The sequence below is a fragment of the Lepisma saccharinum genome, chromosome 7 (genome assembly GCF_977018435.1).
Source record: "Lepisma saccharinum chromosome 7, izLepSacc3.1, whole genome shotgun sequence".
NCBI classification, from domain to species: Eukaryota; Metazoa; Arthropoda; class Insecta; order Zygentoma; family Lepismatidae; genus Lepisma; species Lepisma saccharinum.
In genome coordinates, this window is record NC_139235.1 from 9,797,220 (window position 1) to 9,817,631 (window position 20,412).

The 20,412-nt window shown below is 36.6% G+C and overlaps 1 protein-coding gene across 1 annotated transcript in view; it reads right to left on the bottom strand.

Annotated features, from left to right (window-relative positions):
* Window positions 1-20,412, bottom strand: part of ca (RCC1 and BTB domain containing protein claret) — a 65,536-nt gene that overhangs the window by 19,688 nt on the left and 25,436 nt on the right. Inside the window, exons 12-19 of the mRNA XM_083124992.1 lie at window positions 19,227-19,354; window positions 17,409-17,552; window positions 17,125-17,262; window positions 14,214-14,343; window positions 12,421-12,545; window positions 8,439-8,593; window positions 3,691-3,787; window positions 2,047-2,232 (exon numbers count right to left, since the gene is read on the bottom strand). Coding sequence (XP_082981118.1) covers window positions 2,047-2,232; window positions 3,691-3,787; window positions 8,439-8,593; window positions 12,421-12,545; window positions 14,214-14,343; window positions 17,125-17,262; window positions 17,409-17,552; window positions 19,227-19,354 — 1,103 coding nt within the window. The remainder of the gene's footprint in view (window positions 1-2,046; window positions 2,233-3,690; window positions 3,788-8,438; window positions 8,594-12,420; window positions 12,546-14,213; window positions 14,344-17,124; window positions 17,263-17,408; window positions 17,553-19,226; window positions 19,355-20,412) is intronic.

The window sequence follows — 20,412 nt, forward strand, 5'->3', positions numbered from 1 at the left end:
CATTAACATCTCTACGCTGGGAGGAACCAGGCAATGTCGAAATCTACTGTGTTTCAAAGGCAACAGATCCCGTTGCGGTAGCACTGGCAGAGACGATTCCAAACAGGTAAAACAGCAACAGCGAGAAATAAGGCAAGGCCAGACCGGCTCAGTAGCTCAGTGGCTAGATAAATCGTACGGTATGGCAGAGACCCAGGTTCGAGTCCTGGTCGATCCTGCATTTTTCGCTGAACATTTCTATGTAGTAAATCTGTGTGTGCCTAATATTCAATAATAACACCAACTCTTAACAATTTGTGGGATCATTTGTTGGTGTTTGACTAGTCGTAAAACAGTTGCTTTGTGAGGTACAGCAGAAGGGGATTTTTCTTGGAAAACCTCTTGCACATGAGTGTAAGAATGAGTAGTAAAATACTCTTCAGCAATGCACACGCGCTGCTCCAAAGAATACGCCATGCTGAATAAATTAAAAGAACAGGCATAGTAGCGTCGGAAGTGAGCGAAGATAATTCAGTGTAACCAGAGGCAGACTAGGATTCTCTCAAGAGTCCAATTTCGGCACAAATCTTGGTTTATGATTTTTCACGTAAATGTATAGCCAATACTTAGGCAATGTGGCATGCGTCTGTTGAAAATATTTCGACCTGCTAGCATTGCCAGATATGTCCCAAAAATGGCACTTTTTCACTCAACCCATAATAAATCCATCAAATGTTGAACATGATCAATATTGGTCGCAAATGACAGATTGACATGGCATCAGTCATCTAATTATGATCCTTCGATAATTTCTTACGTATTTTTATAATTCAAAAGTGCATTTCTGGAAAAATCTTAACGTTGCCTTCCGCCAGTTATTAATTTATCTAAATTTTCTGTATGGAGAAAACTGATAATTTTAAGCATTGAAAAATATCTCAATGGATGAGACTTTATAATGCAGAAAACCCGGTGTAAATATCTCTTACGGTTTTCATGATATACATTTTCAAAGTTTGAGTTGTGCAACTTTTGAAACACTCTGTATAAGAAGCTGAGCATCACTGTATTCAAAACATCGCTAAATCATTCGAGAAAACAGGAAATAGGGTGTTGGAGGACAAAGAGTAAGAAATTATTACTGACACTCTGGAATGTTCACAACGTTGATTTTTTTTTAAAAAATAATAATTTGCTAACTTACGATGTACTGCAATTTGAACTTACACTCATCAAAATTTCGTACATATTACAGTATAAGATCACAGTCGCCAGGCTGAAATTTCTAGTCGCCATGGCAACCATGCGACCAGGATTTTTCGAGCCATGGTGATGACCCTCATGAACAACCTTGTGCTTCACTTATACATGACAAATGCAAGAGCTCTATTCATTCTCGCTTATTTCTACTTCCTTGATAAGAGAGGTGTGGGTGGGGTTGTTGAGAACTACAGACTACAGAGGGAATCACTTCATTCCATTGTGTTGTGGGACTACCATTCTCGCTTATACAACAAGCAACATGATTCTGTTCATCCTAGTTAAAATTACAATTCAAACATTGGCTGAAAGATATTTAGTTTTATCGATACCATCAATTTTAGGGCTGAGCTGATATTGCTTTGAACCGATACCGATGCCAATACTCATACCGATTCCCACCAATACTGACACATTAAAATTGCAATAATTAAAATTTCTAATTTTTATTGCAAAATTGGAGCAAAATAAAAGGGAAGTTTCAATTTTGCATAATTTTCAGAATAATTACACTCCACGAAAGTGAAAGTATCGCGCGGAATTTTTGCGGTCCCTGTGAAACACAAATATGCCGAAAAGGTATCGGTAGATGAACTTCAACCGATACTTTCGAATACCGACACCGATACATCGGCTTGGCCCTAGTCAATATTGATATTGTTGTTATCAACATAAACATTTTGGATACTCAATATACTGACTTGATATCAAAGAATTTCGACTTTGGTATCACACATCCCTACATCTTAGGTTAGGTACTGCTCCTTTAAACACATATAACCATAATATCATCAGGTAATTACTTACATTATGAAAATACCCTGTGGCTATTAGGCTTATCTTCTCAGGCAATTTCACTAGCATTGGGTGTGAACTTTTCGTCACCATACACACTCCCAGCTGCCCAAAGACAGATGAACCAAAGGTGTACACTTCACCATCTGCTGTCAACACAGTGCTATGGCCATGTCCTCCACACACTTGAATCACCCCCTGCAATTATTGTACATGTACAGATCAAACCCATTTTATGAAACCAAATTATGAAAAATTATTTACATTATAGATGACTTTTGGTATATTAAAATAATTACATAAATACATAATATTTATTTTATGTATGTATTTCTTACAAGCCAAAACCAAGTGTTCAGTAATAATCAAAATCTAATTATTGATAACAACTCATTTGAACCAGTACCTAGGAGTAATACTAACAAATTAAAAATACATTAAAGAGGAAATAAAAAGCAGGCTTACTTTTCTCTTCATAAACTTTTATCTTCTCGTATAATATCTAAGAAACTAAAATTTAAAATAAACAAAACAGTAATTTTGCCTGTATAGTCCAAGGGTATTTGTAATCCCGTGGGTTTTTCAATGAAGGGAATATATGACTACCAGTAATATGTTGCTAGTGTGGTACACAATAACATACTACCAGGTGTTTTGCCCGCAATTGTTGCAGAAGGCCTGTGTGACATCATAAATCCAAAATGGCTACCGCTTCATGCACTACATAAGAAAATCCATCATAACTCCTTTAATAGTGGTTTTGGAAAAAGTTTTATAGATACATGTATATAGTCATATATTCCCTTCATTCAAAAACCCACGGAATGGGTTTTGCAAAACCTGGTCCCTTACATTGAAAGAGAAACATAAATTAAAGAGTATTTGAAAATAAAATCCTTAGAAAAATATTTGGACCCAAAAGGGATGAGGAGACAGGTAAGTGGAGAAGGTTACATAATTTAGAACTGCATAATATGCATTCATGTCCAGATATTATGAGAATAATTAAATCAAGAAGACTTAGGTGAGCAGGCCATGTGGCACGAATGGAGAGTAAAGAAGAGTTTACAGAATTCTTGTTGGGGAACCTGATGGTAAGAGACCAGTAGGAAGACGAAGATGGAGAGATATTGTTGAGATGGACGTAAAGGAAATTGGTAAGGATGGAAAAGAGTGGATAGATCCTGCTCAGGATAGGGACAGATGGAAGGCCATTGTCGCTGCAGCCATAAACCTTCGGGTTTGAGAAGGCTAGAGAGTTAGTTAGTTTCCCCTTTTGGCTTTCTGCATGAACAATGCTACAGCAAGGTACATATAATTTAGAATATAGATACAGGATAAGACTGGAAGTACGTTGTTTTTCAATTTTTATTCAAATTCTTCTCCTTTTGGCAGCTTTCATTCCAGAAATGTGAAGATAATAACTTCAATGAGGGACAGAATGTAGAATTTGGGATATTCAGGGTTACGAAAATTTCGAACATTTCCCATCCCCAAAATTTTCCATTTTATATGACAGGATTTTTAAAATTTCCCATCCAGACCAAAAATTTCAATCCTGCACACTTCTAAATGAGTTCTCCTACTTCATACATGTCCAAAGATCCCAGCTATGCTTGAATGCCCCTCATAATAAAAGACAAACGTCCCACTTACCTTTCCCATTAGTTTCTTGACTGGTGTAGGATGAAGGCAATCTTCAACAGAGCCATGCCCAAGCTGACCATGTACGCCCCAGCCCCATGTGAAAACCCTACACAGGAGAATTATCATATACATAATACTGTAAATTATGCAAGCAACGAAACACATACAACAGAATCCTGATAATTCAAGGTAGACTGGACCAAGACATCAAATTACAAAAATAATCAGAGTTTTTGATTCATTGATTGATTTAGTTTATTTTACTTCGCTTTTCGGTCACTTTTCGCTAATTGCAATGATGAGGATGAGTGATAATATGATTAATTTAAAGAAGGGGCACTCACAAAGAACACCAATGCCCAGACTGGTATTCCAACCTGGGACCACTGGCGTTGCAGCATGCTATATCATCTGAATAACAGATTGTTGGTAGGTATTGCCTTTGGCTGCTGTTCTATGTAGCGCATTAGTGCCTTGGATTACACAGAACATTGGAAATTAATTATCAAGACTTTACTGTACAACAATGCTATTAAAGTATCATTACTTCACTATTCAATTTTATTATAATGCATCACATATTTCTCATATGAATTAGGGATGGCCAAACGGATACGGATCCGAAAAATCCGGATCCAAAAGTTACGGATCTGGATCCGGATCCGAAAATTCCGGATCTGGATCCGGGTCTGAAAGTTTCGGATCTGGATCCGGATCCGAGAGTTCCGGATCCGGATGCGGGTCTGGATCTGGATCCGGGAGTTCCAGATCCGCGGATCCGGGTCTGAAAGTTTCGGATCTGGATCCGGATCCGAGAGTTTCAGATCCGCGGATCCGGATCCGAAAATTCCGGATCCGGACGTGGGTCTGGAAGTTTCGGATCTGGATCCGAGAGTTTCGGATCCGCGGATCCGGGTCTGAAAGTTTCGGATCTGGATCCGGATCCCAGGGTTCCGGATCCGAAAATTTCGGATCGGGTCCGAAAGTTTCGGATCTGGAAACGGATCCGAAAATCCGGATCCGGATCCGAGAGTTTCGTATCTCAATCCCATTATAATATTACCACACCTTAGTCCTACAAGAATTTTTTTGCTACGCATCGGCTAACACACTCGTGCACAAATGTCCGAAGTGATTTTGTAAATGCCATTGAAACGAATATGTATTCATTTGAATGTATTGGAAATGAAAACACACATAAATGTGAGACATTCCATTCCAGGATGAAACCTTTGACACATATAACAAGATAGAAATGTTATACAAAAATTATACAATTGTTCTACAATTACAGTTTTACAAATTAAAATAAAACATTATAATATATGCAGTGTTAAATAATTACAAAGTGTAAGACTAACAAGGGAGGTTATCTAAGTGTCTCCCTCCGATTTCCATGAAACTTGGCAGTATAGTGGGGCCCAAAGGAAGAATTAGGTGTTTTTTTGTTTCAGCTAAAAAACGGTTTTAGGGGGCAAAACCCCCTCAAATGTCAAGATGAGGACAAATTGAAGTGAGGATCGGACCCCTGTGTCCCCCTCCGATTTCCATGATACTTGGTAGGTGTGTGTATAAACGGGCCCAAATGAAGAAATACGTGTTTTTTTTGTTTCGGCTAAAAAACGGTTTTAGGGGGCAACCCCCCCTCAAATGTCAATATGAGGACAAATTTAAGTGGGCATTTGATTTATGTGTCTCCCTCCGATTTCCATGAAACTTGGCAGGTGTATAGGAAGAAATACGTGTTTTTTTTTTGTTTCAGCTAAAAAACGGTTTTACAGGGCGAAACCCACTGAATTGTCAAGATGAGGACAAATTGAAGTGGGGATCTGACCCCTGTGTCCCCCTCAGATTTCCATGAAACTTGGCAGGTGTGTGTGTATAAACGGGCCCAAATGAAGAAATACGTGTTTTTTTGTTTCGGCAAAAAATTTGTTCTAGGGGGCAACCTCCTCTCAAATGTCAAGATGAGGACAAATTGAAGTGGGGATCTGACCCCTGTGTTCCCCTCCGATTTCCATGAAACGTGGCAGGTGTATAGAGGGGCCCGAAGGAAGAATTACGTGTTTTTTTTTTTTTTGTTTCAGCCAAAAACTGTTTCAGGGGCAAAATCCCCTCAAATGAAAAGATGAGGACAAATTGAAGTAAGGATCTGACCCCTGTGTCCCCCTCCGATTTTCATGAAACTTGGCAGGTGTATAGAGGGGCCCAAAGGAAGAAATACGTGTTTTTTGTTTCGGCTAAAACTGTTTTAGGGGGCAAAACCCGCCTCAAATGTCAAGATGAGGACAAATTGACGTGGGAATCATCTGACCCCTGTGTCCCCCTCCGATTCCCATGAAATTTGACACGTGTATAGAGAGGCCCTATGCCCCCTGTTTCGTCCTATGCCATATTTACGTGGTTTCGGGGTCAGATCCCCACTTCAATTTCTACTCATCTTGACATTTGAGGGGGGGGGGGGCTCTATACACCTGCCAAGTTTCATGGAAATCGGAGGGGGAGACTTAGACCTCCCTACTAAGTGTATTAATTAATTACAAATCGCGCACGCGCACACACACACTATATGTATATATATATATATATGTGTATGTATATTATGTATATATGTATATTAGCAGGTAACAATATGTTATAAGCACATTCTTACTTTCCAAAGAAGCACATGTGGGATGGCAAAACGGATCCGGATCCGAAAATTCCAGATCCGGATCCGGATCCGAAAGTACCGGATCCGAAAGTTTTGGATCCGGATCCGAAAATTGTAGATCCGGATCCGAAAGTTCTCGATCCGGATCCGAAAATTCCGGATCCGAAAGTTCTGGATCCGGATCCGGATCTGAAAATTCCGGATCCGGATCCGCAGATCCTAATCCGAAAAATTTTAAGATCCGGATCCTAAGGATCCGGAACCAACCGGATCCGGATTTCGGATCCGGATCTGGCCATCCCTAATATGAATAGGGTGACCATAATATTTTGCCCCCAAAACGGGACATCCGAAGGAGGTCAGTTTAACCCCTCCTGAAAAATCGGTTAGGCCTAATTATAAAAGTATTATTATTATTTATTAAGGTATGGACTGCATAAATGATTCATCATAAAATATATCATCCCATTGTCAAAAGATATTAATTTTATAATCTTGGTATGACTTACATAGTGTTTCTGGTTCCTTCTGATCAAATATTGATGTTAGTCCTACGCATTGTGCAGATTAAACTTTGTGCTTTGGGGTGAGGGGGAAACCCACTCCAAGGCCGCATGCAGGGTATTTTTTCTCAGAGGTGGAGGCATAGTAAGATTTTATATCTTGCCCTTCACGCATTAAAACTTGTATTGTTGTTTTATTATTATTATTACTATTATTGATATTATAATAATATTATTGCTATATTATTATTGCTATTATTATTAGTAGTAGTATTTTACAAATCATAAAATTCAAATTGAATTGAAAATACTTTGCATTGTAACAAGTTCAGACTATATCCGTTGGCCCACTCAGTGCCGTATTTGTGATTTCATTTTGGGAAGTGCCCACTCCCCCCAGACCTTTCATGGCGAGGTGCTAAGCACAAGGGAGCACTTTACCTTTTTTTTACCTTTAGTTGTTTTTTGGATATGCAAACTTGCATATACAGGGTGGGCCAAAAAGGTAACCGAAAGTAGAACCGTTGTATTGTGCTTGGTTGCCTCTTTTTTGGGCCACCCTGTATATCACCAGTCAGTAAACTAAACTATTGCCTTGCGGTTTTAAGTACCTTAGAACACTGGTTCTAACCTAGGTCATTAAATTAACTTAATACATTTTTTTATGATGTAATTTAGAAACAGTGTATTTATGTTTTAAGAAAATTCAAACTCGTACAAAAAAAGAGCTATCAAAGTAGTAACACCGCAAACTTTTTCAGATTTCCATTACCAGATTCAAACTTAATATAATGTCCATTTAACCTACCTATGCAAGTCTCTTGCGAACACTTTGCTACATATTCGGTGAGGTTGGTCAGTTGTAGAATGGTCCTTCTCTAATTCACAAGAGTACATACTTTTCGGCATGACTGGACCATTAATGAACACGAATAATTGAATGATTGATTTCGTTTATTTTACTTCGTTTTTCTGCCAAATGATTCTTCAGTTGTGTTTCTTATGTAGTTAGGAAATGATATACTGTATGCTTTAAATTCCATTTTGTTTGAGGGGTATAAAAATATTTTTTTTTGCAGGGATAAAATGTTTTGTGGGGGTTAATCCCCGGCATTCCCCTGAAAAGGTAGTTGAGATTTCACTGTAAATCTTATCTTCTACATTTTGTTACATGAATAACCTTATATAAGCATGCTACATGTAAATTTCAGAATACAATTTCTTACTTATGTGGAAAAACACCATCACCAAATTTTAACAGAATGTAGAAGCCATATGGAATCTCAAATATCTGAAATTGGGCAAAACTTTGAACATTCAACACTTGATCAAAAAATATTCAAAATACCCATTTTCCCAGATAATATGTATTATTGATTCTCTGTCTTTAAAATAAGACCAGTTTCAATTTTCTAGCTTGATTCGTTCCTGAGATATGTGAACTTTCAAATACAGTTTGCATTGTTTTTTTTTTAAATCCACCCCCCCCCAAAAAAAAAACAAATTTAATTTTTATCCATAAACTTTTGTAGAGAATTTCGTAAAAATACGATACGCAAATCAACTAAATACATAAGAAACACTAGAGATTAAGTGCCCACCTGCCATCCTCGGTTAGGGCCATGGAATGGTACTGGCCTGCAGAGATGCTGATGATCTTTTCTTCTGCCAGACTTTCCACCAGCTGTGGGTAAGGGCTTTGGCCCTTATGCCCAACTCCTAGTTGTCCAAACTGTGATGACCCCCACGAATAAACCTGCAAGCAAAATATCACTATTTTAATGTTCGATCTAATTACAGTGTACATGGTATATCCAGAAATTATGTTCCAATTCCACTACTTCTTTTGATGTAGTGTCCACCGTTATTGGGGTATCAGAATTTGTATTCCCTTATCATAGAATGATATTGCCTGTGACAAACAGGGCTTAGAAGTTGACAAAATGTCATCTTCTTTCTTTGAAAGGGGGGGGGGGGGTGCATTAAAGATTATATTAAACACAATAGCAGCAGACTTCCTTGGATCAATAAGGTGACCAGTCTCTTTTTTTTTTTGATTCTCTGTCCCAATTCCTTCAAAACGTAAAAAGGGATGCCAACTGCAACAATACACCTTGGCATAGTTGGGTAGAAATTAGTTCACATTTCAATGTCAACAATGTGCCACATTCCAATTTTTCTTAAAATATTGGAGTTTCTTCTCTGTTTACCTGGAACTGAGGCAACACTGCGACTTTATAGCTTGAGTTTGCAAACTTGACCCTGCTAACCGACCTAATAGATATATAGGCAGACAGGGAGCCATGAGAGCTTATTGGCCTTAAAGTTTTCGGTATTCCATTCTCCCCTTATACAGTAAAGTAGGCTCTGCTACAACACTTTTAAGGAATCTGATTGGTTCTGATTTTATAATTGGTAGAGCATCGAGAACGACGATCTTTATCTCATAATGAAAAATCTCTTCTATATCCGTTTACATGTGAAAGAGGATCAGATCAATTCTTGACTAAAATGGCCAGTCCGGATATTTGTCGGAGTGAGGGAGTAGAAAAGGTTTGTGATCTCTCTCTCATTCTCATCGATCGTGTTGTCAAGTAGCTGGATTTGCTAATCTTTCTGAAGAATTAGTTCTTCTCAAAACGTGTTTGATTGATTGGTTTATTGTACTTCGCTTTTCTGCCATTATTGGCAAATCGTGAAGACGAGGATGATTGATATGATGAAATTGTTTCCGTACATGAATGGTTTGTGGACAAGTGAACAAGAACGCTCATTCAGTGCAAACTTTGAAAGCTATGCTGGTGAATAAGGTGAACTTTAAATCACATGTGTGCAAACATTTACAAAATGTTACTTGAAAAGGATTTACTGAAGAAGATCCATTCATTGGCAAAATATCAGTTAATGACTTCTAATTCTAAAGGACTGGTTGGTTGGAGTGCAGTGCATATCACCAAGTTACATAAGTTACACATTATTTATTTATATTTTATTTGTTTTCAAATATAAGTATTTATGACATAACATTCCTTACATTAAAATGTGTACATTTTGCAATCCTGTTTTGTCCAATTTTTCCTTAAGGAAGATATGAATGTCCAGTTTTGTTGTTTTGAAATTCTGGTCATCTTAATCTACAAGTTATTTAAAAAATGACGGTGGTTTGGACTCTGTCCCATTATAATGTTGTACATATTGTTGTCATTATGCTTTAAATTGTATTTGTTACTTCAAAGTTCAATGGAAATTTCAAATAATCAGAGTTTAACTCTATATATTTGTCACATAATAGTCAACTCAATTTGTTATTCGATGTAAATGCCAACCTGTAACATATATATACATCACCGATTTCAGATAATTTTTGTAAAGTTACTGGCTAGAACTACCAGGTAACCAAGAAAGTTCATGCGGTTTTTACAACTGCCCGTAGTTTTCATGGGGTAGTACGCAGTTCAGCCGCCAGGGGTACATGTATGTGTGATTGGCGGAAAGCTCATTCCTTGGCACGTCGGCTAACGTAGATAACAGGTCGCAGTCGATAGTTCGGGAGCAAGTATTCGCAGTGAACCATGGCTGTGTCGAATGCAGTAATCATGGCGTGTTTACTGTATGAGTACAAGTTGGGCACAAAAGGAGCGGAAGCAGCAAGAAAAATATGTGCAGTGTTTGGAGAAGGTACAATTAGTGAACGGACAGCGAAAAAGTGGTTTCAGACCTTCTCGAGTGGCGATGAGACACTGGCAGACAAACCTCGATCGGGCAGACCGAAATCTCTCAATGTGGACGAACTGAAGGCAGCAATTGAAGAGGATTCAAGTCAAACGTGTCACGAACTCGCTCAACGATTTGCGGTAAGTGCTGAAACAATTCGTGTGCGCTTGCATGAGCTTGGCAAATCATGGAAACTGAGTAAGTGGGTCCCGCACGAGCTGACCGCTGCGAACCGTCTCCAACGACTGAACATTTGCGCTTCCTTGCTCACTAGGAACAACAACTGTCCAATTTTGGACCGCATTTTGACGTGTGATGAAAAGTGGGTAATGTACGATAACAAGAAACGCTCATACCATTGGCTATCGTCAAATGACACCATACCTTTAACTGCAAAACCTGCTCTTCATCAGCGGAAGGTGCTGCTGTGTGTCTGGTGGACTACGGCTGGGATTGTGCATTATGAATTCTTGGAAAGTGGTAAAACCATCAACAAAGAGGTGTACTCCGCGGAATTGCAAAGAGTGGCCGAACAGCTTGCAAAAAAACAACCTGCATTAGTGAATAGGAAGCGTGTTCTTTTCCACCAAGACAACGCTAAACCTCATACAGCAAAGATGACCCTGGAGGTGATTTCTTCTCTCGGCTGGGAACTTCTGCCACATCCAGCATATTCACCCGACATCGCTCCATCAGACTACCATTTTTTTTTGTCTATGGACAACCATATGCGCAATCGACATTTCCAAACTCGCAAGGAGGTTGAAAATGCGGTGGTGCAGTTTTTTGCAGCCCTACACAAAGACTTTTTCAAACATGGCATCTACAGGCTTGTACAAAGATGGGAGACGGTTGTAGAAGCGGATGGTGGATATTTTGCGGAATAAATATAAGGTAAACACATTTGTTTTGGACCTTTTCTTCTTTGTACTAAAACTGCATGAACTTTCTTGGTTACCTGGTAGTTGCATTTGATTATTTCAAGGATTCTCATGTTAATGTCTTAATGACCAAATAGAATAAGTGCACTAAAAATGGAAATAATTTAGATGTATGATGAAATATTTACATGTCATTAAATTTAGGTTGTCCAAATGTATTGGGTTGATGCATAAGTTCATAGCATTTTTTTCACCATGGCAAAAGTATTTTTCTTTTATTCAATTCAACGCCTGAAGAAATCAACTGATTTGGGGTTAAAAGCGCCATCAAGCCAAGTTTGAAGAGCATTTTCGTCACCAAAGGAGCTTCCTTGAAGATAGACGGATTGAGAGCTGAAAAGGTAGCAATCTGAGGGTGCAAGATCAGGCGAGTAAGGGGGATGTGGAATAACTACCCAACCAAGCTCCTAGATAGCAGCTTTTGTCATGTTAGCAGAGTATGGATGTGCATTATCATGTCGCAGCACTTGATGCTGTCATCCTGGCCTATTCGCTGATTTGGTTGCTTTCAGTGCCACCAAGACAGACAGAAGAATATGTCGGAAATGTTTTTTTCCCCCACTGGACACTTATTTTTCTTTAGCCCATAAATAACACAGTCTTTCTTCAAATCTGTAAAATTCAATGTGTATTCACAAGCAGAACAATGCCACTCCAATTGATGAACATTAAATGATAAATAAACTTGTTGCCATACCAAGCAGAAATGCTACGTACTTATGCATCAACCCAATATAACAGTAGTATATTTAGTATAGATTATTAATCTTTAGCCGACAGCTGTTTCAAACGAAACAACACAAATTATGTATTTCAGACAGGACTGGAACAAAAGACTTTAAGAGTACTCGTATTAGTACAAAATCAGTACTTCTTCAGTCCTAATGAATACATTAGATACAAATTTGAGAAATAGAGAGACACTTACACCATTACTTGTTAATGCCAGAGTGTGCTGCCGTCCACACGAAACGCTCACAACTTCTATTTTTAGAGATGGGAAGAGACCAACAGGTTGCCCACAGCTGTATCGTGACATTGTTGGTCCAGTGCCTGGAAGAAAGATTGGGAATTTCAAGTGACCAACTGCCAGAAGCCAGACACCACTTTCTCTTCAACTGTATTGCTATTATGTATTGTGTATTGTATTGTATTACTCTTTTGCAGTTGTACTTTAGTGTAAATTGTGAGTTCATGTTTCAAAATGGATGTTTGGAAAGAAGTAGTAACACACTTACATAAATGTTTTCTATTATACATGACTTGAATTACGACTGAATTTAATAAGGTAAAGTTCCCCGTGCATATAGCACTGTGCCATGAAGGCACATTTAGGGGATGTGGGGGTAAGGCCCCACATATTCTCGATCTCGGCCAGTTTGGAGGTGACCGACTCGACCACCGCAGCTATTTCTACCGATTAATGTCTCATCCCTACTACAAATTGAAGGGCTCGGGTGTAAAACATGTTAAGTGACATTTTGGTCATTTCTGAGTTCATTAAGAATAAAGGTTATTAGAAGCTATACTGTAGATAATTTGTTTTCGTGTTGTGTTTATCAATTTCAGAAAGCTTAACTGAGTCCAATGCAAATTGCATGACCTGGCAATTTCACTCGAAAATTGAAGGATGGCACATTTTACTTTGTAAGTCAAAAAATAAACAAAATGTCACTTACCATGTTTTACACCTGAGCCCTTCATGTTATTCATAATTTCACATGTATAATCATTACTCTTCCGAGTGAGAGAGTTGGTCAGTAATGAACAATTAACCATTTTCGAATTGATTCAATATTAAACAAGTGATTTTATTCCAACTCATTGAATTGATGATACATATGACATGTGACATTATTATAAAATAATCAATGTGCTGTTTATAAATACATAATGAACAATAAAACATTTTAATGCATGTTTGGGGAATAAAAGATGTGGTTGTATAATATAACATTCTTATTTCTGTTAATGCAGGGTGGCTACAAGTACAATTCCCAGTTTTCAAGGCAAACTTTTCATGTTTTCTTTTCCCATTTCAACCTCTTATCACCCACACAAATATTTTAACAATATAATTCCAATGTATCCAAAAATTCTAATTCAATTCAATTAAACGGTATATATATTAAAAATATTTAATTTAAGGTGCAAAGTTTATGTTTGCCATTTCACATACTCAGACTCGAATTACATCTACAGAAACAAGTCACAAATGTTACGCGATACTAATGTACAAAAAATTATTATTGTAATTGTGTATGAACTTCAGACTCAAATTTAACTAATCAGCTTTAAGATATCTTGCAATAATCTTCCAGGGTGTCAGATAAATTGTTCTGCAAAGGACACTAACGAAGTAAAAGGATTCAGGGAATTCTGCTTTATTTTTCATGCAGCTTCCTTTTCCTTCCTTGACAAAAATTAAAATTAAACTGTGAATAACTTGTCTCAGGGCATTTATAAATATGTATAAATTCAATGGAAATTGGATTAATAAAAGTTGCAATTTTTCACAAAAAATTCATGCAGAATTCACACAGAATTTCCGGTGCCAATAAATCACGCAGAATTCTTGGAATTCAAGGTGAGTAGCCACCCTGTAATGCGACCAACATATGCTGGATAAGTGATTAAAATACTTTTTTTGCCCATAAACTGAATTATTATTCTCTTATACAAAGAACTGGATATGTTGTTTCTTACATAAAGGATACATACCTAAGCAACCCTGAACGGTGGCTCCCCAAGTGTAGACTCCTGAGTTCCTAACCACTGCCACATGGGAGTAACCAGCACTTAATGGGGTAACGTGGACTGACAGCGAAGGGAGGGGTTCTCTGGGAAGTTCCTGGCAAGGGGAAAAAGACAAAACTGGCGAAAATCCTCGGAATATTAACTAAATTCTCTGAAACATGCAAACAAATAAATTAACACTGATCTTTATGGAAGCCAGTAGTATCGGAGATTAATAATAATAATAACAAATTAATTATTATCAATATTATGTAAACAGTATGGATGGATTGTTAAGAAATTATTACCGGTAAAGTTCCAATATAAAATTACAATTTTGTTTAGGTGTCTGTTGTAGCGCAAGTACTCTGGATAGGTTATGTCTCATATTTCGAAATTTGCAAATGCTGAGTCATCCTGGCCTCATTCTAGTGAACTCCTATGCATAATCTTACTTTCTGTCTTGGGGTGTAAGGGGCAACCATTTATGAAAAAAACACCTAAATGCCAAACTCTCTTCAACATAGTACACCTTAGACTGCATTTAGCATACTAACAAGGCTCTGGAGTCACAGCAGTTATAATCCTCTGTTGCACTTGTGTTGTTCTGTCCATTTGTGTTTGTGATTGCACCTTCATCCTTTTCATCCTATCGACATTCATCCTCACCTTCACGATTAGCCAAAAATGGGAGAAAAGTGAGGTAAATTAAAACAAATCAATTATCTTCCATCTTCCTATATAAGGAGGAGCTATGCTATGATATAACTCTGATAACTGCGAAGCAAAATGTGGTAACGCTGCCTCAGCCTCCCTACAGTCCAGACCTGGCCCTGCCTGGCTTCTTTCTCTTCCCTCGACTGAAACAGCCTGAAAGGACATCAGACTGCAAGCAGCTTTGATGCAGTGCCTGAAGGAGATTCCGGTTGCAGACTTCCAGGGGGCGTACCAAGTGTGGCAGGAGTGCTGGCAACATTGTATTGACGCAGAAGGATCTTATTTTGAAGAAATTTTTAACCCATCCTACATATATCTGCAATATTTTTTTTCCCTGAATGTAGGCCGGATACTTTGGACTGACCTTGTTTTTTTAATACATTTCTCAACATATACTCCATTATTCACACAATAACTACATATCCCCGTGTGACCAAAAGAGTTGGATGAATTTCTTGCGAATAACTGACAAATTTGAAATACATTCCCATTACTTCTTGCGATATTGATATTAGTCAATATAAATCTTTATTAAGTGACAACAGAAGGAAATTCACGTTCGAACAATTTCAATAAAATTTTGTTATTCTCTGTTTTGGAAACAGAAAATGACAACACATTTTGTGTTGTTTTACAATTAATTTCAATGTAAGCATACTGTATTTTATGTAGCTCATGTAGTGTCTTATATTATTAAAAATGTGAATTTTTACAATTTTAAGTCCATATTTAACTCCATCTTTTGGTGAAAATAGCTAAATATGTATTTACATATTCAGCACATTTTAACAACATGTAAATCCATTCCCTGCTGATGTAGATATTCAGTATAAAAAACTCCTGATTTTGAGGGTGGCTAAACTCTGATGACTATGTATTCTGTATGTGTAACATACTTCCTCAGACAGTAATTTCCATCAATAAGGAAACTGAACATTGTAACAATTCTAGTGTGTTTAGGAAAAGGTACATAAGCCATAAACTGCAATTTTCTGTTGCCTTCATTTCACACTGAATCAATTAAAGAAAATATTATCAGTATAATTTGATATTAGGCATTTGTAAAGCTTCTAAACAGTTGAGCCAACATGTTTGTTTTTAAAAGCATAAACATTAATAACTGTCTGTTACATTTTTGACTTAAGTTCTTTTTCCTAAACAGCCTAGAATTAATATATATTCCACTGCAATTATATCACATCAATATTTTAGTTTTCCTTTAAAATATTCCAAAACTTCCATCACAAAATCCAATTTTTATTTAGTAATAATGCAAACTTTCAAGGAAAATTCTAAGGTGTTCGAGAAACATGTAAGTTACATACTGCAATTTTCCGTTGTCCTCATTTAAGTAACACTGAATCAATTAAAGAAAATATTATCAGTATGTATATAAATATAATATATTTATATTTGAAATTTACAAAGATTCTAAATAGTGATGATCTAACATGTAGATTATGTCCGTAATGTTTGCTATTAAAAAATATATATAAATAACTGCCTTCTGTAAAATTGCATAGAATTAGGGAGTGTTGTGCAGTATTCTTGTTGATCCGCAACACACCAGGACTAAAGAAAAGTATCAGCTCGTATTGTAGATTAAATTCTTTTGGTGGTGGTGGTGATTACTCTAAACTAAATTTTTTTTCTAATTTGACTTTCGATTGGCTTACTACAGTATTTTCTTTAAGAGATGGAGCAATATGAAATTTTGACCAATACCAATATAAAATATACCAATAATGATAACCAATATTCTACTGATTCAATATATAATTCCAAATGGTTCCTGAAGAACCTGAATGGTTCACTGACCTCCTTTATAAACATATGTTTCCAGGTTGACTACAATGCAAAAGAAGCTGCATATTTTGTTATTTACTTTTTAAAAAGTAAGGCACGGAGATTATAGTTTATATCAATAAAAATCGTGGCAAAATATTGCACTAAATTATAAGACATTTATAAGACATATCAGATTGGTAAAATTATTGGCAATTTTACAGATAAATGGACACACGAATATGGCTATTGGCCAATATTGGTAGATTACCGATTAAATGGCCTCATTCCTATTTTTCTTAATATTCAGTTCATGAATAACATTGAGATTTGTATGCGAATATTGAAAAATGTATACAGTTTTCAAATTAGCAATGATAAATGGACCACAAACCTGTTCATCCTTTTGAGTCTTAATATATTCCATTAGCTCTGGGATGTATGCCATTTGCGATGAACGTTTCTTGGCGAGATACAACAAGACGGCAATAAAGGTTTCAATAATTTCTCTGACGGGAGCAGAAGATTCGTCCTGAAAAGAGAAATGATTTACATTAATTACACAAATTGACAGGCACATAAGGAGATACAATTAATAGCCAATTTACTGGAAAATTTATTTTGTAATTTTGTTATTAATGTCACTTTTAAACTTGAGTCAACAAAACATATACTCACATCATCGGTGTACTCCATTGTGTTGCTGTGCAGTGACGAACCAAGAGATCCACTGGAATACAAACGATGGCGAGACTTGTAAAGTATTCTCTTCAGGCAAGGTCGGAGACTTGGGGAGGACGGATCGTACAGAGCTGCAAGTCTCTAATGGGAGAGAGAAAAAAAAACACTGTAGTAATCATAATTTGTATTTCACATACATTAAATTAAAAAAGTTGATATTAATACCTAGGGCTGAACTGATACAGATTCTGATGTATCAGTATCGGTCATTGCCAGTAGTATCAGTACTAAAAAGTACTGGATTTTGTTTACCAAACTGGCAGATACTTTTCCGGCATTTTGGTCTTTCATGGGGTCCGCAAAAATTCCGAGTGATACTTTCATGAAGTATAATTATCCTAGAAATTATGCAAAATTCAAAGCTAGCATTTCTTTGAAACAATATTATGTGAAAAAAAGGGATTTTGAGATAGCGTAATAGATATTTTAATATTCTGATGTAATTCTTGAATATTTTGGAGCAAAACTGTGATAAATTGATGCATATAATTGGGGGAGATTACTCACCTATTAATATTATTTAACATTTTGAACTTTGTTTCAATTTTCAAGCACTGGCCTTAGTATAGGTTAAGAGTACTGACATCCACATAGGTGTAAGTTCAAAGTAGTCTCGGGTCAGCCCTATTAATGCCACATGTGGATTTACAAACTGAAATGAAAATATCTCTTCCGTGCATCAACAGTGCCAAGTGTGTTTTCCAAAGTTTTGTTACAATAGTATATATGTTTGCCATATTTAATCACCTTACTGTTTTCCAGAGCAGTATTCAAAGTATTGGCTGCTGTGAAAATTTAAGATCAATTTTAGGGGCGTTTATGTCATCAGAACATAGATTTACTAATGCACTTCGACAATCTGCCACTCCCCAACAACAGACTAGAGTTATAAATAACTTCCATTACCAAACTAACACTTAAGTAATGGCCAACAGTTTCTTTCAATCTCTGAAAATGACAAAACAGAGATTTGAAAATATCATAATAGTTCAAAATGCTGGGAACATATGTAAAGTCAACTTTTGTCAATTTTACTTACGTAAATGCAAAACCAGATCAGCTGTCAAAGGTATCGTCGCTATGTGAATTTCAGCTTGAAACTTCCAATGTTGCTACACAGTTTTCATGGTCACAAAATTGGTAAATTTGTTCCCATGCTCAGGCAAAGATTCGAACCCAGTACTCCTGGCATCGTAGCTTGCTGTGCTAACCATTCTGCTACGGAGATCAGGGGCAAAGCTTATTGTTTGTTTATTTATTTATTAAAATTTGGATTGGGTGAGTCAGCACTGTAGGCTATTTGCACCCGTGGAATTGTTGTTTATTGGTGTGCAGGAACTGATAAAATGAGCTTATTTGTAACTGCAGGACTTGTTACATGCATGAGCATCAGGAACAACTGGTTATGGCATCCATAATTCAAAGCAGTAATATATCAGTTCTACTTGAAACTGACAAATAGTACAAAGCTTCTTGGATTTGATTAAACTATTTCCAATACCTAATAAAACACTAAAATCTGACCAGGACAAAATTTATTGTAAAATAAGATACTGTGAACATAACGTTTCCATCCTCTAATAGAGTCTTCTTCAGACAAAGATTCACAATAAATTGCTACTTATTTGAAGAAGACACTGTTAGAGGGTGGAAACATTATGTTTATAGTGCCTTATTTTACAATAAATTTTGCCTTGGACAGCATTTTAGTGTTTTATTAAACACGGAGACAAGGCTTAATAGTGTTTCCATTACCTCTAGAAGAGCTAGCTCCAGCTGGGGAAGAGATGTTGAAACAACTTGCAAGTGAGCCCTTGCCACCTGTGGTTTCGCAAGCAATGACTGAAGGCAGGCACGCTCAGTTAAACAAAACCACATACCAGCTGTGGAAGACAGGTAAACAAGCAGATGCAATTAAACTGTTATTGATCACTTGCAAAATAATTACGGTTATTTTAAGTGTTCCTTATTTTATTTTTCATGCGACATTTTGTCCTGGCTTCCCATAACTCTTTCAAACCAAGATAAACACATAACACACGACCTTACATGACTCTACACTTCTGCACATAAGGTTGTGTGTTGTGTGTGTGTGGTTATCTCGGATTGAGAAAGTTCTGGGAAACCAGGACGAAACATCACATGAAAAATAAAATAAAAAAACACTGTATATTTAACAGGGTACATATCAAAATAACAAATCCAAAATTCTTAACTTCTTCTTGATCATTCCTTCTTGTTTCTTAAGGTTTATTTAATCAACCCCTACTTAGGTACAGTTGAAAATTAAGAAAATATATATTTTTATTCAATGAAAAAAAACCCTACCACAAGGCCGGCTAAGATGAAAACTGAAGCTGTACTTTAACAAGAGATTTAGACTTATTTCATTCTTAATGCCTGTAAAAATTATTGTTTCAGACCCCGTCCTTGATGGGGAATGGCTACATTACTTTATTTAATATTTCTTAAAAACTTTGTGCATACAAGAATGTAATTCTTAAGAAACAAAGTGGACAAATCTTAACCACAACTCAATACAATTTTAGATTTCCAAATATTCAATTTTATCAAATCCCAATGCAGGTATATAACAACGTAAATTCACTTTACTGAATAAAAAAATAGCAAAAATTCTTGACCACAAGCATAATTTCTTGACATTCTTGACCTACCCGTTGATTTCTTGACTGGTAGACACCCTGTTTAAGAACAACCTAAATAATAATGCATAAAAAAAACATGGTAAGGCCTATAAGAATGTTTCAAATGCAAATACAATAAAATACACTACTTCTTTTTCCTTTATAAGTTAGCTGCTAATCAGTGAATAATAAAAAGGCATAATGCACAAAAATGTTGAATGTCTGGAAAATTCCACCTAACTTTGCATACATTTTACAATGGTGCATTTTACTCACTATCAATTCAAATAAAAATA